The 22,376-nt window shown below is 33.7% G+C and overlaps 1 protein-coding gene across 3 annotated transcripts in view; it reads right to left on the bottom strand.

Moving 5' to 3' along the window:
- SLC44A1 (solute carrier family 44 member 1) overlaps positions 1-22,376 on the bottom strand; it is a 192,667-nt gene that overhangs the window by 74,571 nt on the left and 95,720 nt on the right. For all 3 annotated transcript variants that reach the window (XM_074280049.1, XM_074280050.1, XM_074280048.1), the window contains exons 4-5: positions 19,542-19,678; positions 1,263-1,356 (exon numbers count right to left, since the gene is read on the bottom strand). In XM_074280049.1, the coding sequence (XP_074136150.1) occupies positions 1,263-1,356; positions 19,542-19,678 (231 nt within the window). The remainder of the gene's footprint in view (positions 1-1,262; positions 1,357-19,541; positions 19,679-22,376) is intronic.

The following is a 22,376-nucleotide window of genomic DNA, read 5'->3' on the forward strand; positions in this document are numbered from 1 at the left end:
CAAATGTGATCTTGAGAAATTCACTTAAAAATTCAGTATCCCAAGCAACAGCTCAGTATTCCAGAGCAGCTATTTATCTGCATTAGTAGTGGGAGTTTGTTTACTGGGAATTCCTGATATCAATAAAATCACAAGTCAGGTCCACAAATATATAAATATATAACTTGACTACAAGGTTGAGAGCCTAAATAGGAAAACATCAATGTGACTAGTGAGCGTTACATTATATCCTTAAAGGAGGGAAAGGGACCCACAGGTGAAAAAATGTTTGTGGCAGCCTTTTCTGTAGTGTCAAGAAACTGGAAACTGAGTTGAATAAGTTATAGTATATGAAAGTAATGGAATATTATTGTTCTGTAAGAAATGATCATCAGGATGACTTTAGAGAGGCCTGGAGAGACTTACGTGAACTGATGAAAAGTGAAATGAGCAGAACCAGGAGATCATTATACAAGGCAACAATAAAACTAGATGGCAATCAATTCTGATGGATGTGGCTCTCTTCAACAATGAAATGATTCAAATAAGTTCCAATCGTTCAGTAATGAAGAGAGCCATCTACACCTTGAGAGAGAACTATGGGAACTGAGTGCAGATCTAATATATTGGATTTAACATATATTTTAACATATTTAACATGTATTGGACTAACTGCCATTTAGGGGAGGAGATGGGGGGAAAAGGGGGGATAATTTGGAACAGAAGATTTTGCAAGGATCATTGTTGAAAAATTATCCATGCATATGTTTTGTAAATAAGAAACTTTAATAAAAAAAAGCTAAATTTTAAAAAAGAGTTACATCATATTTTTATGTAGTGTAGTATAATAAAAAGAGTGCTAAACCTGGAATAGAGAGCATCTTTAGATTGAATAATGGCTCCAAAACTTATAAGCAATCTTATATTGGGCAAGTGGCTTAAATTCTCTGAGAATACTTTTTTAATCCTTAAAATGGGGATAAAAATACTTGCATTCTAATCTTTCTAAAGCTACAATGAGGAAAATATTTTATAAACTTTAGTATACTACAAAATATAACTATTATCACTCTACCCATTCTAGGTAGGATTTTTATATAATAGTCTTTTAGAAATATGATTTCAGAGTATGTTTCAACTTTATGACAAATTTGAACTTATAACCTATTTTCCATAAAAATGTATACTTTAACATAACACATATTTCTTTCCTCTGTTTACTTCCTCACCCCTATCCAAGAGGAAAAAAGCCCACAACAGTTAAACATTGCAATAAAATTTACCTCTCAGGAACTGGGAGTTTGGGGCAGAGAACAGAGGCTTTTGAATGCATACTGTATTCTGATGGCTTTAAGTTGTAGAGACATAAAGCAGAGCCTGTTGAAAAAACAAAGCAAAACAAAATAGTATGATGAAACAGCAATCTTAATATATTCTCTCTTTGCCTTCCTGCTTTAATCTATGTTAATGTTTCATTCAGTTATAGCTATTTTAGCTGGCTTTACAATTATGATTATTGAAATGTTCTAAAACCACTAGCCAAGTTTATGAAGCCTTTAGATTCTTAAAAATGTCTCAAATGAGTTAGCCACTTATTCATGCTTTTAACAACAACAAAAGGGCATCTGAATTATCAAAAGGCATGATTTATTTTTTCCACATAAAAGGAGCCACAGCAAATTGCTATCATTGTTGATTATTAATATCTGATTCTTTGTAACCCCATGAGCTCATCAAAACTGTCCATCGAGTTTTTTTGGCAAAGATATTGGAGTGACTTGCCATTTCCTTCTCCAATGGATTAAGGCCCAGCTCGCTATCCACTAAGCCATCAGGCTGCCTCTCCAAATAGCTATAGTGGAGGTAAATAAGATAAAACTTTAATAAGTGGATTCCCTGATTCCAGAAAGCACTAAACAAGGCATAAACTTAGATCAATTCCACAATATTTACTTCTTACTATTAAGCTATGTAAAATTCTGCCTATTTTTCCTGAAAATTAGATTTATATAATCTAATGAATTATGTAATATGTGATCTATTTATTTCAGAAGGAAAAAGTTATCAAAACATTCAAATAGATTTATTGTGTTGATATGGGAAATTTTTTAGTGGTTATCCTACTAAACAGATAATCTAGTAAAAGATACAGCATTTTTAAATAATCTTGAATGACCAAAGAAGCATGAGAAGCTGGAATTTAGAGCTAGAGGGAATCTTCGAGTCCCTTGGAAGGGATTTCAGTAACCAAACATGATTGTATGGCCTAAACTGCACAAGAAAGGAATCTCCTGAATAACATATCAAAAAACTGATGAATTTCAAGGAGGGGATTCCAACACTCCAGGCAGACAATTCTACTTCTGGCTAGATTTGTTAGGAAGTTTTCCTGATATCAAACTTAAAATGGTATCTTTGCAACTTCTATGTCTCATCAATTCCACATGATAGTATCTAGCCTATCAAGCCTAATTTCTCCTCCACATGACAACCATTCAAATACTTAAAGAAATCTATCAAATTCCTCCTGAGTCTTCTCTTCTCCAGGCTAAACATACAGTTCCTTGAACGGATTTTTAAATATTATTAACTCAATGCACTTCATCACCTACACTGCCTTTTTTTTTTTTTTTTTTTTTTTTAATACTACACAGTTTATAAACGTCTTTCTTAAACTGTGGCACTGAGAACTTATTGCAATACTCCTTCTGAGATCTGAGGAAGGCAAAATACAGTGGAAATATCACCTCCTCTTTCCTGAAATCTATGCTCCTCTTAAAATGGCCCAGGCTGGCATTAGCTTTTGGGTCTTCCATATCACTCTGCTAATTCATATTGAGCTTGCATTCTACTAAACAAATCCAGATCTTTTTCAGAATTCCTAATTATATTTCCTCTATCTTTTATTTGTAAAGCAGATTTTTATACCAAGTGCCAAGACTTTGTGTTTTCCCTACTGGATCTGACCTAAATAGATTCAGTCCAACACTTTAGCTTGCCAAAAATCTTTTGGATTCTAATGATTTAGTCTGACCCCCTCATTTTAGAGATAAGGAAGCTAAGAACCAGAGAAAGGATGTGAGATGGCTTTAGTTCTACATCTGGTTTTGTTTAGGATTTGTTAACTTGTATCAATTAAACTAAATCAACCAAACATTTTTATTAAGTGTGCTATGATGCATCAGAGATACGACAACGATGAAAATAATCTCTGCTCTCAAGAAGCTAACCTTCTACTAGGAGAAGAAACATATGCAAAAGTAAATACAAAATACAAAATAATTGCAAAGAGCCTAACAACTGAGGTGATCAAAGAAGATACCGTGTCAGATTTGATTTGAGCCTTGAGAGGAACTAAGGATTATAAGAGGCAGAGATCAGAAAGGAGAGCATTGTAGGAATAAGGAATTATCTGTGCAAAGATTGAAACTATACTGTGTTGTATATAGGGATCAGCAAATAGTTCAGTTTAGCTGGAATGTAGAGAAGAGGTGGAGGAGTAATGTTAAATACATTTTGGAAAAACAAGTTAAAGCAAAACTGTGAAAGCTTTAAATGCCTATACAGCAGTGGTATCATTTCAGATGGGCAATAAATTGACTTAGAAAACTACAAATTACCATTGTCTTTGTTTTATTGTATTTCTACTTCTTTTGGAACATCTTGTATACAGAGGAGTTTACTATCTACTCTAGAGGCTAGGCACTTGAGTCTCTTGATTAGCCTGGCAATGATATGGTTAGATCTGTGCTTTTGGAATATCAATTTGGCAGATGTGTTGGAGATAGAGTAGAGAGAGGAGAGATCAGAGGCAGGAAATCTAATTAGGAAGTTAATGCAATAAATCAACCAAGAGGTGAATAGAAAGAGGACATATGACAGAGATATTGTGAAGGAAGAATTAACAAGACTTTAAAAAAAGGTTGGATATAAGGAGAAAGGATTAGGATGAATCTGAAGTTGAAAACTTGGGTAGATGGAAGGACAATGAAACAAAGAAACAGAAAAGCTAGGAGTGTAAGTGTATTGAGAGAGAAGGGAAGAGGTCTCAACAAAAAGTTATTACTCCATGTGTCTACATGAATAAATTAAAAACATATGAATAGCATCATGGGATACTACAGTATTCAAATGAGAGTTCTAATTTTTATTATATCAAGAAACAGTAAAACAAGGATCAGCCTTTTCTCCAAATTCCAGACTTCTATAATATCAAACCAAATACACCCAGTGCTAGTCAAATACCAAAGGAGACTTCTAGCCTAAACTAGAATGTTCAGATAACTGGGAGAAGCCAAAAGGAATGACACTACGGTTATCAAGTACTCACTGCATTCTAGCTAATCAGAGGAAAGACAAATCATCTAATTTACATTAAGATAAGCCACTCATGAGTGGCTAGAGACCACAAAAAATTTCTAGATTTTAACACTGATAATTAGCACATTAACATGCTGCCACATCTTTTTAGCTTCTTTAGCATGCTGTCTTAAATATGAATACTTAATGAGAGTTTAGATGTTTTTAAATTATAATAGTGACAATGGGGCATTGTCAATATCCCTCAAAAACTGGGAAAACACCAAATTCAAAATGCCTAATTTCTCAGTGCTCCAGGCTTCAGCTTCTTAAAGTGATTCATGATCCCATATGGGGTCCTGTAACTGAATGTAGGGTTTCAAAATTATGATTTTTTAAAAAATCACTAAATGTTTGATTTGTTTACCTATTTGATATATATTTGGAGTCATATAAAAATTTCTTGGGCAAAATGGAATCATGAATGGAAAAAGTTTTTAAAAGTCCTGTTGTAGGTAACTCCTTAAAGATGAACAGAAGGTGACAAACTATAATAGTTAAGGTAGGATCCTTACCCGAGGGTTCTCTACCTCAATAATGTCAGACTCTAATAGAAAAGGATCCTGGATGTGAAGAGGTGAGGAAAAAGGGATGCTGACTTAGAAAAGCACAAATTAATGTGATCTTCTTTACTGTGTGTGCATTTTTTTTTTAAATTTTGTTAAAACATTTCTCAACTACATTTTAATTTGCATCACCTGCACTCAGGAATTTTACTTCCAGTTGGGCAGGCATTTTGTAGTGAGTTGGACACCTCTGTCAAAGAATCAGATCCTATCCTTTTTCTATTATGGAAAATATTCAATATCTTATGCATTGCTATCATGTTTGAAGATATACTTCCTAACAGTTTATTAACAGCAATGTTATGTCAAACAAGAAGAGCCCTGGTAGGAAAATTTTTAAAAATAATTTCGAAGCATCTTGAGTCCTTTTGTTAAACTGCTTGACTTAGCCAAGGAACTGCTCTAGTCAAGCATGGATCTAAGAGTAATTACAGAGGTCCTCATCTGAATTGCCAATTAAAGGTAGAATTTCCTAGAACCAAAGAAGAGAAAAAACCCTCATTAGTGCTTGTGTAGTAACTCTAGCAACTAAAGGGCTTCATCAATAGTAAGAGAACGTTATTGACATCCTCAGCACTTCCACATACAAAAAGTCAGCAGGTATAATAGAGCTCATTTTTATAAATATTTTCTCAGGATAAGAGTCAATGAAAGCATAATAGCCTTATCACCAGGGTTATTCTAGGACAAAGACTAATACTAAATATAGGGATTGGGGGAGGGAGACCAAAATCTTTATAACTCACAAGGATTAATAATCTTAATGAATCTGACAACTTTTCTATTGATAGTGTTAAACAAAAAAAGATATGAATACTTTCAAGTACTAGTAAGTTCCATTTTAAAGAAAATTTATTTTTATTGAACATTTCAGGATAATATACTCCCTTTCCCCTCCCTTCACCATGGAAAATATGCCTTGGCAACCAATCAAAAATAATTTCAGTTCTAACATTGAACTATAGTGCTGACTTTGGCCACAAGAAGCATGTAAAAACACTAGAATAGTAATGTATCACCTAAGACAAGTTTAATTCAATCCAAGAAATTTATTAAGGCCATTTATTAATTTATTACAATCATTTTTTTTTCTGTGCAAAGTACTATTCTAGGGACTATCAAAGAGGAAAAAAATGAACTGATATCTGACCCCCAAAAGCTTACATTCTACTGGAGGATATAAAAAAAGTGGACTAACAAGAAGGAATCAACTAAAACATCTGTGGATACAGTATAGATAAAAGGAATCACTTATTTGAGGACAGGAGACTGGAAATGGATGCTAAATATTACTAAGAACACTGAAGGACCTTGAGTCCTTCACCTAAAGACTGGTTGAAAGATATTTAGAGATATTTAGATCAGAGAAGAGAAAGCTTAGGGAAATAATGATAGTTTTATCTTAAATATGTGAAAGACAGTAATTGGAAAGAAGAAATAAAATGACAAACATAAAAATAGGACTGGAAGGAACTTTGAAAGTCATATAGTTCAATCATTTAATTTTACAGATGAAAAAACTGAGGTTTTTGGCCATGGGATATAGGATTAGGAGTAAATGTGTAGAAGATGAAAAGAAGCAAATTTAAGTTTGATGTAAAGAACAATTTTAGAACAATTAAGAGCTAGCCAAAAATAGAATGGTTTGCCTCAGGAAGTAGTGAATGAGTGAACTCCCCTGTTTCCACTGCCCCTGACACACACATTCAAACAAAGGCTCAAAGGTACAAATAGGGTTTGAACTGTATCAGTAATGTTTCCCATTCTAATTATGAAGTTCTATGGCTTTATAAAAGGCAATTTCATCAATCAAATGGTAGGCCCAATTTGTGACAAGAAAGAACATTAAATAAGAGTGCTAGCAGTCAAACGGTAGGGGCAAAGAGAATTATGATTTCTGAAAGCTCTAGTCAGATATTTTTAAGATTCAAAAGTAGGTCTAGCCAACACTAATAAACTTGCCTCAAAAATTAATACTTTAAAGTTATGAAATTAATAAACACCAATAAGCACATTTTTGTAAGCATTGAAAAATAAAAAAAGGACTTTTATATTAAACTGTGAACTTCTGCTATGTACAATTGGTCTTTATTTCCCTACCACATACAGCCTAGGTTTTTTGGGTTTTTTGGGTTTTTGTTTTTTTTTTTTTTTGCTAAGACAATTGGAGTTAAATGACTTGCCGGGTCAAACAGCCAGGAAGTATTAAATATCTGAGGCCAAATTTGAACTCAGGTTCTCCTGACTTCACCATCTAGTTGTCCCTAGTTTTTTTTTTAAATAATTTTTAATAATTTAATAATATAATTCAAAATTAACATGGTAGTTCTAACACTGAAGTTTTTGTTTGAATTTCCTTCTACTATTCAGGTTTTTTTTTTTTTTAAACATGATTCATCGACCCTCTTCTTTTTCTTCTTTTAAGTATCATCATTACCATTCTATTTCCCACTGTCCCTCTCCTTCCTCCCCCCCAAAAAAAAGATCTTCCTTTTAACAAAAAGCATAGTCCATAAAACAGATCCAGACATGGCTTATGACTCCTTATTCTCTACTTCTAATTCATTACTTCTATAGAGAAAGTGGCAGGTACAATTTATTATCAGTCTTCTAGAAATGGAATTAGTAGCTTAAATATCTCACAGCTATTTTTTTTTTTATTCATTTTTCCAAATTATCCCCTCCCTCCCTCCACTCCCTCCCCCTGATGGCAGGTAATCCGATACATTTTACATGTGTTACAATATAACCTAGATACAATATATGTGTGTAAATACCATTTTCTTGTTGCACATTAATTATTAACAGCTATTTTTTTTATAATTAAAAATCTTTTTTTGAAACTGAATTGCTACATGCCAATCTCTCTTCATTTTGACTGACAAAATCCTTAGTTTCTACCTCTGATCATCTACTTTTCCTTCTGGTTCTTTCGTTGCTGAACAATAAGTCTTCTGTTTACAATTCATCCTGTAAATATTGGTGTCTCCCTTGCTTCTGGCCTAGTCACCTGTTCAAGCTGGCAACTGACCTACCATATGCTACCACAAGAAAGAGGAGCTTTGATGAAGCAAAAGTATTTAGACTTTTGATCATAAGTTCTCACTTCAAATCAAAGAATTAAGAATCAAGAAGCAAAACTTTATTTAATGCCATTCTTCCTTATACTAAGGTAGCTATGAGATGATATGCTTTTAAGACAGTGACTCTAGACACTTTAAAGTTTGTTCCATTTCAACCCTACCTCTGCTATTATTTCTTAGTCCTTACTCATCCCTAAGAGACTTTGCATAGTGATCTTTTGATAATTTTTTCTTTTCCTTAAATCTCCACATCTCATCCCCTCTGAAAAATCATCTGAGGCTTCACAGAGAATAGACACAGAAAGACACACACAGAAAGAGGAGAGGGAGAGGGAGAGGGAGAGAGGGAGGGATTATTTCATTCTTTGTATTTGTATCCTAAGCACCAATGCTTACATAGACTCTTAATAAATGCTTGTTGACTGATTTGGAGCTTGAAGGAACCTAAAGTTCATCTAGTCTCTCAGGGAGTTAACAGTCTAACTTGAGGTGGAAGACTAGCAAACAAGAAAGAATTAGAGACCAATTCAATGCTAAATTGTATGCTTATTGGCTGTATATAAAAATAAGAGTTTAAAAGAGATCAAGGATTTTAATAGCAAGAGAACCTAGATTAATACAATTTTTAAAAATTCACAGTCTCAATAAGTACTAAAGACAGAAATACAGTCCTTACTCTCAAATAATTTGAATACAACATATGGTAGGACTTAAGTTGAGCCTTGAAAGCTGAGAAAAACTTAGATAAGGAGAAAAGGCTGGGGTAGTGACTGTGTTAAAAGCCAAGAGAAACAAAATTCAATCCCACCTCTACAGTTTACTACTTTGTCTGAATCCAGCTCTCCCATTTGCTACCTCTCTGATTTCTTCAACAAGACAACTAATTTTTCTAGTCTCAGTTGCCTCATCTGTAGAAAGAAGAAAATCAGACTAGATAAGCTTTAAGGTTCTTCAAGATTTAAATCCATAATAACTCCTGATTATGATTTTGACTTTCTGACCTTGACCATGATGCTTTCAAAAAGCTACCTTTCCCCCTTTACGCATTGTATTCTTTCACTGAAATACAAGCTCCAAAAAAGCAGGATCTTTCTTTTTTCAGTGCCTGGCACACAATAAGCATTAAATAAATAAATAAATGTTCCAGAGGTTAGCTGATTTCAACTTCTCATATTTCACAGCCACTATTACCTACCTTGAAGTCTGCTGTGTTTGGTGGTACATGTCTGTAGTCTTTGGTGCATCCAGTTCCAATTTGGATGACAAAGATCCAGTATACAAAAAAAAAAAATATGGGTTCAAATTATGTCACTGACACATACCATAGCTATGTGATCATGGAGAAAGTCACAATTTAATTTCTCAGGGCTCTAGACATCCTTCTAAAATTAAGTTAAAGTGAGGTTGTTGCTCAATATCCATATTAGTGAACACCAAGAATTCACTACACTAGAGATACCAAAAGGCCCAACAAAAAGGAAAACACCTAGTCTGTGGCACTACTGTAAGGTCAAAATAACCTATTAAATGCTAAAATACTAATTAAAATTATTAATTTGTGTTGTGGTCAACATATAACTCCAGAGAAGTTAAATGATTCACCAAAAGTCACTCTAACAGTGACAGAAATAGGTTTTGCACCTTGGTCAGCTAAAACTAAATCCAATATTCTTTCTATTGAATCACACTAAATAAACTAATAATTGAGAATGATCATAATGCTGGATAGACTAGGGTATAAGCCTTTTGTACAAAATCTTCAACAGTGGACTTGATATAGTAAATAATAGAAAGAAAATATTAATTACAGTTTTGGGAGCATTATGTGGTACTTTAGGTACCAGCATGGTAGAGATACATTAAGGGTGGATTGGAGCTGGGATGGAAGGATAAACTGGAAAATTATAAAAATCATCTAGGCAAAATAAGAGTTTAAGGTGAAAGTAATGAGAACAGAGAAAAGATGACTTTATGGAACATTTCAACAAAAAAAGTGATAGGCCCTTATAATTAGCTACATATAGGAGATGAAATAAAGGATTCTGTGATTTCCAGCTTAGGAAATGGAAAGAAAGTGGAACCATATAGTACTTTAGGATTCAAAAACACTTTCTATAATCTTGTTTAAGTGTTCAAATAATTCTGGGTTAGTACTAAATTTATTGTGGTTCCCATTTTACACATGGACTAAGTCTCAGAGAGGTAAAGTGACTCGCATAGAGTCGATATTTGAACCTTGGCTTCCCCCTCCAAATTCAGTACTTTATCCATATTGATATGCTATTTTTTATACATGGAAACAAAAGCTTAGAGGCAGAAATGAAACTAGAAAGAATCACAGCTATCCCTCATTCCGTGGGTAAGTCAACTAAGGTCCAAAGAGATGGTATGTAACCAAGTTCACATGATTAGTTAGTGACCAAGTCAGTATTTCTTAAGAAAACAGGCCTTTTGACTACTTGTCCAATGTTTTAATGTTGAATTTGAGATAAAATTAGGTTAGTCTGGTCAAGATATTCTTTAGGGAGTTGAAAACATGTTGCAAATGAGGGATGTGGTATTTAACCTATATCAGATTACTTGTAGTCTTAGGAAGGTAAAGGAGGGAGAGAGAAAAATTTAGAAAACAAAGTTTTACAAAAATGAATGTTGAAAACTATCTTTATAAGTATTTGGAAAAATAAAATACCATTGAAAAAAATGACAGATGTGGGTATAGAATTGAAAGCTGCACCTTAGAAAAGAAAACAAAAGGAGTATTTAGATAAGCTCACAAAAAGAGTGAATATAAGCTATAGAATAACCATATAGTGAGGAATGGGAGAATGGAAAGGAGAAGTGAGAAATCAGAGATAGGAGAAATAAAAAGGCACATAGATGGAAGAAACTTCAAGAAGCAGTAAATGACCACTAGTAATACATTTTAGATAGAGAGATACAAAAAGTTTCAGCTAGGAGAGTATCCAGATTACAAAAGATAAAGCTATATAGGAACTGAATTTACTGAAAATATAAGACACCTCTGATAAGTTTAACAATACAAAACAAACTATAAAGACTGTGGCCATAAGGAACAGAGTAAGTTTTCACAAGTGAGAAGAAAACTAGGAATATGTAAGATAAATTTTTTTTAAAAAAGGAAAGGCAGCCATAGCCATTCATAGGTTTAAGGAAAGAGATAAATAACTATGAAAGGATTTCCTGAAGGGAAAAGTAAGGGATGTTTAACTGAGGTGGCCTGTCTCCAAAGGGATTTTTGGCATAATCTATCATATAGGAACAAATTCAGAAAAGATAGCTAAAAAATCTGGTGCCAGGTTGTTACCCTACTCAAAGACAGTACAATCAAACTGAGATTCTAGGAACTGGATAAAATCAAAAAAAGTTTTAAAGAATATTTAGTATGTGAGTAGGAGGATAATATATCTGTGAATATACATGAAGTTTCTATGGCAATACACTGATCCTTTTATGCAAACTATTTATTAACTTATACAGACTTTTGTAATACAGAGGCAAGTTGGATTATTCAATTCCTACTGTATCTTGAGCAATTCTAGCATCTATAGCTGCCAAACCATTCTGTATATCCCAGATTCAGGATTCCTGAAACTGGAAGCGACCACATAACTGATGATATACATGTTCCTGCTATGAATCCTTTTGCTCCATTTAATAGATCATTTTCTTGGATCTCCTATGGCCTTACCGTGACTTCTTTCACTCAAATCTTAAAAGTTGGCAAGATTTCACACCAGGGAAGAACTAAGTAAGGAAAAAAATTTCTTCTTCTAAGATTGAAAAAAAGATGAAGAGATAGATTTATAAACTCCTAGGAGCAGAAGAAACTTCAGTGTTCATCTAATACAACCTGCCCTTAAGAAAAAATATCTTCTCTGTAAGTGTCATCTGGCTCCAGTGTTGAGGAGCCCACTGTTTAAAGGAGTTCATTCAATTCAGAGATAGCTTTAATTGTCAGAAATCATGTCAATTACAAATCTATCCCTCCCTGAAACTTCTGTCTTCCACTTCAAGTTCAGTCAGTTAAGAGTAGAAGGAGGAAAAGGGAAATGGTGGAGGGAGAGGGAAAAGGAGAAAAGGGTTCTAAGAGCACAGGACGAAGCTCATGCTAAGTGATCTAACAATTTTAAGATTATTTGATTGTGGTAATGAACTGAGGCTATGTGTTACATGGCCTACCAGAATAAGCAGTCAGATCATTCCACAAAGGCAGAGACACTAATAAAATAAAAATCTCTAGTTTTAAATTCTCCTAGTTGAGCATTTTAAAATGTTGTTGTTCCTTGGATTTATTAGAAAATTTTAATAAAAATAATCACACATTAAAAATGTTGTCATTGCTTGGAAATGCTGATGTTCCCATGTGTGTATGTATATGTATACGTATGTATATAAGACTTGGTTGTAGAGAGAAACTGTTTTTAGGTTTCAAGGAAAACAAGAACATGGCACAGTGGATATAAATATTATCAGTTGTTCAAATTGCAGCTTTGCCACTTAAAATTTCCATGATCTTTTGCAAGTAACGATATCTCTGGGTCTCAGCTTCCTCACCTATAAAATGCAGGAGAAGGGGCTGAAGTAGAAGACTTTTAAGGTTCTTTCCAGTTCTATTATTCTGAGATACATAAGCTAGTATTAGACAAGCAACATTAACAAAAGAGAGATATAATGATATAGGCAGCAATTTAAAAAACCTACAAATTTATGGGGCATGGGAACTAGTCTTTATTGTGACAAGCTGTTTTGTTTCTGCTCTAAACTGAACCTGTATTTTTACGTAACGTCCCAACTCCTTTTTTAGAATCATCTAAAATTTAGAATTCTTCCATGTTAGAAATTCTATGCCAGCCTAGTAAGCACACCTGAGCATGAGCCTGCTCCTCACTGTAAAATTCCTGGTTAATGATCCATTTGGAGGGTAAATTTAACTCTCTCTTGGGGTTAAGTGTGATGGTCTAGTAGGAGAGATAAAACTCCAACCATCAACATGGAACAGGAAGAGAGATCAAGGTTGAAAATGGAAGTACCAATTCCGAGAAATGATTCTGAAAAGAGTATGTTTTCTCTATTATCCTCTGTGTACTTATCCTACCCATCATAGAAAGTGTCCCAAACCTTGTCTTGTCCTTAGACTTCTTAAAATTTCCCACTGCCCCATCACTCTCTCAAGATGAGGATCTTATATTTTACTTTATTGAGGAAAGAGTACTCACTCTCCCTGAGCTCTTTCTGGTCTTCATCTAAAAACCCCTTAAAATCATTACTCACCTCCTTTATTTTAATCTCTGAAAATGAGATGGTCCTTTTAGTCAAGGCTAACTTCTCTATGTGTCCTTAATCTCATCCATCCTCCCTTCTACAAAAGATTATTCCCTCAATTATTTTCTCTCTCACTCTCTACTCCTAATTTTCTTTTTTTTTCCTTTTTTATTAATTTTATAATTACAACATTTTTTGACAGTACACATGCATAGGTAATTTTTTACATTATCCCTTGCACTCCCTTCTGTTCCGAATTTTCCCCTCCTTCCCTTTACCCTCTCCCCTAGATGGCAGGCATTCCCATACATGTTAAATATGTTATAGTATATCCTAGGTACAATATATATGTGCAGAACCGAATTTTGTTGTTGTTATTGTTGCAAAGGAAGAATTGGATTCAGAAGGTAAAAATAACCTGGGGAGAAAAACAAAAATGCTACCAGTTTACACTCATTTCCCAGTGTTCCTTCTCTGGGTGTAATTGATTCTGTCCATCACTGATCAATTGGAATTGGATTAGCTCTTCTCTATGTTGAAGATGTCCACTTCCATCAGACTATATCCTCATATAGTATTGTTGTTGAAGTGTATAATGATCTCCTGGTTCTATTCATTTCACTCAGCATCAGTTGATGTAAGTCTCTCCAAGCCTCTCTGTATTCCTCCTGCTGGTCATTTCTTACAGAACAATAATATTCCATAATATTCATGTACCACAATTTGCCCCAACCATTCTCCAATTGATGGACATCCATTCATCTTCCAGTTTCTAGCCACTACAAAAAGGGCTGCCACAAACATTTTGGCACATACAGGTCCCTTTCCCTTTTTTAGTATTTCTTTGGGATATAAGCCCAGTAGTAGCACTGCTAGATCAAAGGGTATGCACAATTTTGACTTTTTGGGCATAATTCCAGATTGCTCTCCAGAATGGTTGGATTCTTTCACAACTCCACCAACAATGCATCAGTGTCCCAGTTTTCCCACAGCCCCTCCAACATTCATCATTATTTGTTCCTGTCATGTTAGGCAATCTGACAGGTGTGTAATGATATCTCAAAGTTGTCTTAATTTGCATTTCTCTGATCAATAGTGATTTTCATATGAGTGGAAATAGTTTCAATTTCATCATCTGAAAATTTTCTGTTCATATCCTTTGACCATTTATTGATTGGAGAATGGCTTGATTTCTTATAGATTAGAGTCAATTCTCTGTATACTTTGGAGATGAGGCCTTTATCAGAACCTTTAACTGTAAAAATATTTTCCCAATTTGTTACTTTCCTTCTAATCTTGTTTGCATTAATTTTGTTTGTACAAAAGCTTTTTAATTTGATGTAATCAAAATTTCCTATTTTGTGATCAATAATGATCTCTAGTTCTCCTCTGGTCATAAATTCCTTCCTTGTCCACAAGTCTGAGAGGTAAACTATCCTATGTTCCTCTAATCTATTTGTGATCTCGTTCTTTATGCCTAAATCTTGGACCCATTTTGATCTTATCTTAGTATGTGGTGTTAAATGTGGGGCCATGCCTAGTTTCTGCCATACTAATTTCCAGTTTTCCCAGCAGTTTTTGTCAAATAATGAATTCTTATCCCAAAATTTGGGATCTTTGGGTTTGTCAAACATTAGATTGCTATTTTTATTCACCATCTTGCCCTGAGAACCTAACCTATGCCACTGATCAACTAGTCTATTTCTTAGCCAATATCAGATGGTTTTGGTGACTGCTGCTTTATAATATAGTTCTAAATCAGGTACAGCTAGGCCACCTTCATTTGATTTTTTTTTTCATTAATTCCCTTGAAATTCTCAACCTTTTGTTCTTCCATATGAATTTTGTTGTTATTTTTTCTAGGTCATTAAAATAGTTTCTTGGGAGTCTGATTGGTATGGCACTAAATAAATAGATTAGTTTAGGGAGTATTGTCATCTTGATTATATTCGCTCGGCCTATCCAAGAGCACTTAATATTTTTCCAATGTTTTAAATCTGACTTTATTTTTGTGGCAAGTGTTTTGTAATTTTGCTCATATAATTCCTGACTTTCCCTTTGTAGATATATTCAATTTATTATATTCTTTAGAAAAACTATCATATTGCACAACCCCTTTTGAATCTGCCTTCTTACTATTCACACATACACCTCCTCAGATACTCCATATAGCAGTCAAAATGAATTTCTGTTACCACAGGTTAAAGAACATATGAAGAAAAGTAAAGTGTAAGTGTAAGGAAGGAGCCACATAATGAAGGGCTTCAGCAGTCAAAGTGAAGATTTTATATTTGATCTTGAAGGTACTAAGGAGCCACTAGAGTTTACTCAACCAGAAAGTGACATGATCAGATCTTTGCTAAAGGACATTATTATAATATCCAAGATGTGAGCCAGCCTAGAGAATGGAAGTGCTCTTGAACAGAAATTAAGAAATTCAAAAGTGAGGAGGGCTTGGGGGGGGTAAAGAGAATGAACTTGGTTTTGGATTTCTTCATTTAAGATTTAGCTAAAGCACTAACTTTCTTGAGAAATTCCTCCTGATTCTTCAGTTACTTGTATCTTCCCTCTCAAAACTACTTGTTATTTATTCTGTAGGTACTTCTGTTGTCTCCTCAGATAAGACTGTGAGCTTCTTGAGATAAGGCAGGGTCAATTTCAGTTTCATCTTTGCATTTTGAGTGTTTACCATGGTATATGAAAGATAATAAATGTTTAAAAAGTATTTGCTTTTTGAATGATTTCTCTTCATGCTTTGGTCTGGAGACCATCACATTTAAGGACCAGATCATTCTGACTAGAAACTTCCTTTGCTGTTCCTCCCTTCCCGTTTTGTCTTCTTAAATCTTATACCTTCCTTTCTACAAATACAGAAGCACTAATAATAAAGGAATATTTTATGCAGTGGCTGGTTTAATTCTTTTGTGAATACTTCTAGATCTCAAAAATTAACTGGAACAACATGAATTGATGTTTTATAGATCTACAAAATTTTAGGACCAGAAATTATCTTAGAGGGTATCAAATTCAATGCTCTGATCTTACTTGCTATATATATATATATTGGTCTGTTATCTTAGGCTATTTTGATGTTGAATTTTGGCCTAAAGTTGCTTCACCTAGTATCAAGTTGTGGCATTCTGTTCCTATCACTAATGTTTCTATGACACAAAGAACCTATCAAATAGAGTTTCTTTTGGGGTAAAAGTAACATGACTTCCAGGATGTCTGATTGAACAGATACATAATAACACATAAGATAGCCATAACAAAGATTCTATTCTTGACCATAGTCATTTCCAGAGTATATGGAGTCAATGGAACTCCATGAGCATTTACTACAAACCTACTATGTTCCAGGTTTTGTGCTAGACATTAGGGATGCAAGGACAAAAACTAAATAATCAAGTTTGGATTAAGGTCTTTTTTAGATGCCCCCAAATGCCTCTTGCTGACAACGGATAAAGCAAAGGACATGAACAAAGAGTTCACAAAAGAAGATTATTGTTTATCATTACTAACGTGAAGAATTAAAATCAAGACAACTCTTCTTTTACACTAGCAAACTGGGAATAATGGAATGAAAGGCAGATATAAGAGTGAGGCTTCACTGATTATGCTACTCCCTTAAAAGTAATTACCTTTGTTATATAAGAACATATCTTGATTGTACAGGGTCTGTATACCTCCTTGAATCAAAGCTATTGGATGAGAATTTTGGTCTTACTCTAAGGAACTAGTATAAAAGGAGAAGCTCTTTTCTCAACTTCCCCTTCTGGGTACTTGTCTGTCTGAAGACACTACAATATAATCTATAATCTGTTTTCTTATCTACCCAAACATTCGTAATAAACTGAATTTGTCTTCAATCAAAAATAAGCCAGGGATTAATTTGAAATAGATACAATAAACATTAAGAATCTTCTTAACTGAGGACTTGGAGCAATCATGATTGAACTTAGAACTTGTTTTCTAAAACAAACTCCTTAAAGCTGAAGAAGGAATCACAGGGGTCTCAAGGGCTATTATATTGCCACAATTAAATAAACTATTTCAGTAGAAATTATTACCCAAGCAAAACATACTCTTTGTGGAACAGTGAAATAGTTCAACCATTCTGGAAAGCAATTTAGAATTTTGCTAAGAAAGTGGTTATAACAACTGTGTCCTTCAACCCAGAAATCTACTGTAAGGTATAAGGCCAAAGAAGATCAAAGGAAAAAAAGGTCTTATAGAGCAAAATATTCAAAGAAGCATTTTTTTTTTAGTTATGAAGAACTGAAAATAAAGAATAAGACCATATATTTGGGAACAGTTTAACATGTCACTACACATACACACACGTTTGGATATGTGCATATATACATATTATGTGTATAATGGAATACTAATGTTTCATAAGAAATGATGTACATGCTATGTGCAAAAATGTTTGTGGCAGCCCTTTTCGTAGTGGCTAGAAACTGGAAAGTAAGTGGATGCCCATCAATTGGAGAATGGCTGAATAAGTTATGGTATATAATGTTATGAAATATTATTGTTCTGTAAGAAATGACCAACAGGATGAATACAGAGAGGCCTGGGGAGACTTACATGAACTGATGCTGAGTGAAATAAGCAGGGCCAGGAGATCATTATACACAGCAACAAGACTACATGGTGATCGAGTCTGATGGATGTGGCTCTCTTCAACAATAAGAGGATCCAAACCAGTTCCAATTGTTCAGTAATGAAGAGAATCAGCTACACCCAGAGAGAAAACTATGGGAATGAGTGTGGACCACAACTTAGCATTTATACTCTTTCTATTATTGTTTGCTTGCATTTTTGTTTTCCTTCTCAGGTTTTTTTTTTACCTTCTTTCTAGATCCAATCTTTCTTGAGAAGCAAGATAACTATATAAATATGTATATATATATATATATATATATATATATATGTATTGCATTTAACATATACTTTAACATATTTAACATGTATTGGACTATTTGCCATCTGGGGGAGGGGGTGGAGGAAGGAGGGGAAAAGTTGGAACAAAAGGTTTTGCAAGGGTCAATGTTGAGGAATGCATGAACAAACACAGTGAAGCAAGCAGAACCAGGAAAATAATACATCCAATATAAATAGAAATAACAAAATAAGTGTTTTAATTCTTTGTGAAAAGTAATTGTTGGGCAGCAAAGAAGTGAGTAAGTGTGTATATGTGTGTGTGTGAGAAAAAGAGAGAAAGAGAGAGAGAAAGATTTCTAAATGCAAATATTGTTAAAAACAAAATATAACAATGTCTTTTAAAGAAAGAAAAATGTGGTGATGAGAATACACCCGGATCAGATCTGAATCCTACAAAGCAAAACAGAGCTTTAGCAAGTCAGTAGATCCTTAAGTTGACTATATTCAGACTCAAGCTTGATTAGTATATCAGAAGAATGAAGAATTAGGGTAAAATCCATACAGTGAAGCAATATGAATCATAAGAGTTATTGACTCTGAAAAAAGCTAAACTAAACAAGATTGAAAATGGTGATTGATTTTATGGAAAAGAATACTGGAATAGAACTGGAAATTACAGACTGAAAAAAAATCCAAAAGATCTTGAAGTCAGAAAATCTGCTATATAGAGATTTCTCCCAGATAATATCAAAGCTCCATACTTCACATTTTCTCAAAATATTATATTTAGAATACAAAAATATTACAGAATCACAGATTTAGAAAGGATCACAGAATCAGTTATCTATGTAGACCTGAAAGGGATCACAGCCATTAACTATACCATCTAGTGCAATCTGTACCTGAAAAAAAGTTCCCTCTCTATCATATACAACAAGAGGTCATCAAGTCTTTCCTTAAAGACCTTTAGATGTAACTAAGGCTCAAGACAGCTTATTCTATTTTTGGACAGCTCTAATTGTTAGGAAGTTTTTCTCTACACATCAAACCAATTTCTTCTTGCATATTTCACCCATTGTTACTCCTAGTTTAACCTTAGAGGCTAAGGCTAAATAGAACAAATCTGATTTCCTTTTCCCCGTGATACCACTTCAAAAGTTTTAGCCAATTCTCTCTTGAGATTTTTGTTAGATGACAAAAATGATCTATGCTTTTCCCCTTCTTTAAAGCCTCCATTTAGTTTATTAGTGCTGAACATAATTGGTTTACTTTAGTATTGGATAAAAGAAGTTATATTTGAATACCAAAAACCCAAAAAGTTTGATAAGAAGTGGACAGGACAGGAACATTACTTGGGTGGTTAGCTTTAACACCCTCTCACCATTCTTTTCTGCAAACTTCTGGACTTCATATATTGTTTTCAATTCATGGCTTGGACATGCTGCTACACACAGAGCAATAGACTTGATCTTCCGTTTTACCAAGTCCACATTGCATGGGTCCAAAAAGAACACATACCTAAAACACAGGGAAAAAAATAGAGATTACTGTTTATAGAAATAATACATCTGATGATACGTGGCCAGTTTCACTCATAGCCCACCTCACTTATATAGAAATTTATAGATTTTTCTCGAAATTTCAGAATTTTACTCATATATAAAGTTGTAATCTATATTATTTTTAATTTTAGTTTTCTATTTCCTTTGTGGTTAGTTGAACTTTATTTTCAAAACAAATGAGTCAAAATAATCCAATCTAAATACTATTATTGTGCTGCAGAAAATGATGAAATGGACAATTTCAGAGGAAAGTAAGAAAATCTTTATGAACTCAAGTATAAGTATGTCAGCAGAAATAGTACAACTTATATAGTGATAACTTAGAAAAACAACTCTGAAAGACATTAGAACTTTGATCAACACAATGATATATTTACAGGTCCAAACGAATAAAGATGGACCCTACCACTAATATACTATCAGAGAGGTGATGAACTTAAAAAGTGGAAAAAATTATAAAATTTTAGACATTGCTAATGTGGAAATTTATTTTGCAGGTCTATGTAAATATAATTTAAGTTTTTTTTTTTTAATTTGCTCAATGAGGGGTTAATGAGAGAGACAGAATAAAAATATTGATGTTTAGAAAAATAAAAACAATAAACTCAAAAGGAAAAAAATAAATCATTTCTTCCCCTTTTAAGCTGAGGGATATATCTGATCAGATAAAACTGTTAATTTCTCAAATTATTATTTCTTTTAAAATGTATATTCATATTCATCAGAAAGGAGAAAAATGCTAAAAATGTTAATTGTTTTAAAGGTTCTGAAATTGATGGAAGTAACTGGAAGATTATGGTATTTACTCAAATAAAATGAACTGGACGTTCTTTGATGAATCTGGGTTGGTGCAGTGGAAAGGAGTCTTGGTTTCAACCCTCACTTCGGACACTTAATTGTTATTTGATCAAGGACTTTCTTGACCTTCAGTTTCCTTACTTATAAAAGGGAATAAATAATGCTTATACCACCTATCTTATAGGTTTAATTTAAAGATATCATTTTACAAAACTTAAAGCACAATAGTAAATTATTCTTCGGTTCCTTGTTATCATTGTTATGGACTGGGGACAGGGACTTAAAATGAGTAAAAAATAATTTCAGGAAGAATATAAGTGAGGTATCTATAACCTTTGGCCAAACATTTCATTGTTTCATAGAGTATTTTCTAAATGTGAATGACTATCAGAGGTCTTTCACCACTATTAAAACCTATTGGTATCTATGGGTTGTAAAAAACATAATCTGATTATGCGTCCATTTTTATCGTAATATAAGACAAAATGTATGTGTGAGGGGTGTGTGTGTGTGTGTGTGTGTGTGTGTGTGTGTGTGTGTGTATGTAGAGCCTGGGATAGAGAGAAATTAAAAGTAAAATAAAGATACTAGTAAAAAAAAAAAAAAAAAAAAAAAACCCAAATGAAACTTGGTAGCTATTTGAAACAAACAAAATAACCAAAACATTATTCTTGATAAATTCAAATAAGAACCAAAAAAAAAAAAAATGCCTCCATTTTGCTCCATTCTCTCTTCCCCCCCAATTCAATACAAAGGCATGACTCCAATGCTAATAATGGCAAAAGACGAAGCTGGGCTTTTTGTTTTATGTAAAAGAAAAAACTGTTCAAAGCCCAGTGAAAGAGAACCTGAGATGTATGGCTAAACTAGAAGCCAATCAGATTGAATAAATATGAGGAAAAAGTTGGCAAGGAATGCTAAATGAAAAAGAAGTTCTTTAAGTATACCAAACAGTATGCCAGTTAGACAATCAATGATTCATGATTCATAATGCAATGGCTCCACTCAGGGATGAAAAAAGTGACTAAAGGATTCTGGGAAGATGGTGGAGTAGGTCAGAAAATTCCACATTTACTCCACAAAGTGAACACAGGGTGGCAAAAATAAACAAAAAGTTAGAATAAAGTAGTTACCCTTCTGAGACAACTTAAAAGGAAAGAATCAACCTCTAGAAATGGAGGTTTGGCTCTAACTGAAGAGCAAGCACCTCTAGGCTGACTTCTCTGATCAACAAATAAGTCCCAGAGAAAACTACGTATATGCCCATCAATTTGGAGAATGGCTGAATAAATTGTGGTATATGAATATTATGGAATATTATTGCTCTGTAAGAAAATGACCAGCAGGATGAATACAGAGAGGCTTGGAGAGACTTGCATCAACGATACTGAGTGAAATGAGCAGTACCAGGAGATCATTGTATATTTCAACAACAATACTGTATGATGATCAATTCTGATGGACAAGGCCCTCTCCAACAATGAGATGAACCAAATGAATTTCAATAGAACAGTAATGAACTGAACCAGCTACACCTAGCGAAAGAACTCTGGGAGATGACTGAACCAGCTCTTCTCAACAATACAATGAAATAAGACAATTCCAAAAAGCTCATGGGGAAAATCCTATCCATATCGAGAGAAAGAACCTTAGAATCTGAATGCATATTGAAGCATACTGTTTTCAATGGGGAGTGGGGGGGGGTGTAGGGTAATGTGTGTTTGTTTTTTCCTTTTGTTCTGTTTCTTCTTTTACAATAAGACCAATATGGAAATATGTTTAACATGATTATACATATACAACCAACATTAGATTGCTTATTCTCTTGGGAAGAGGGGAGGAGGAAAAATTTGGAA

This window comes from Sminthopsis crassicaudata, chromosome 1 (genome assembly GCF_048593235.1).
Source record: "Sminthopsis crassicaudata isolate SCR6 chromosome 1, ASM4859323v1, whole genome shotgun sequence".
Taxonomy (NCBI): Eukaryota; Metazoa; Chordata; class Mammalia; order Dasyuromorphia; family Dasyuridae; genus Sminthopsis; species Sminthopsis crassicaudata.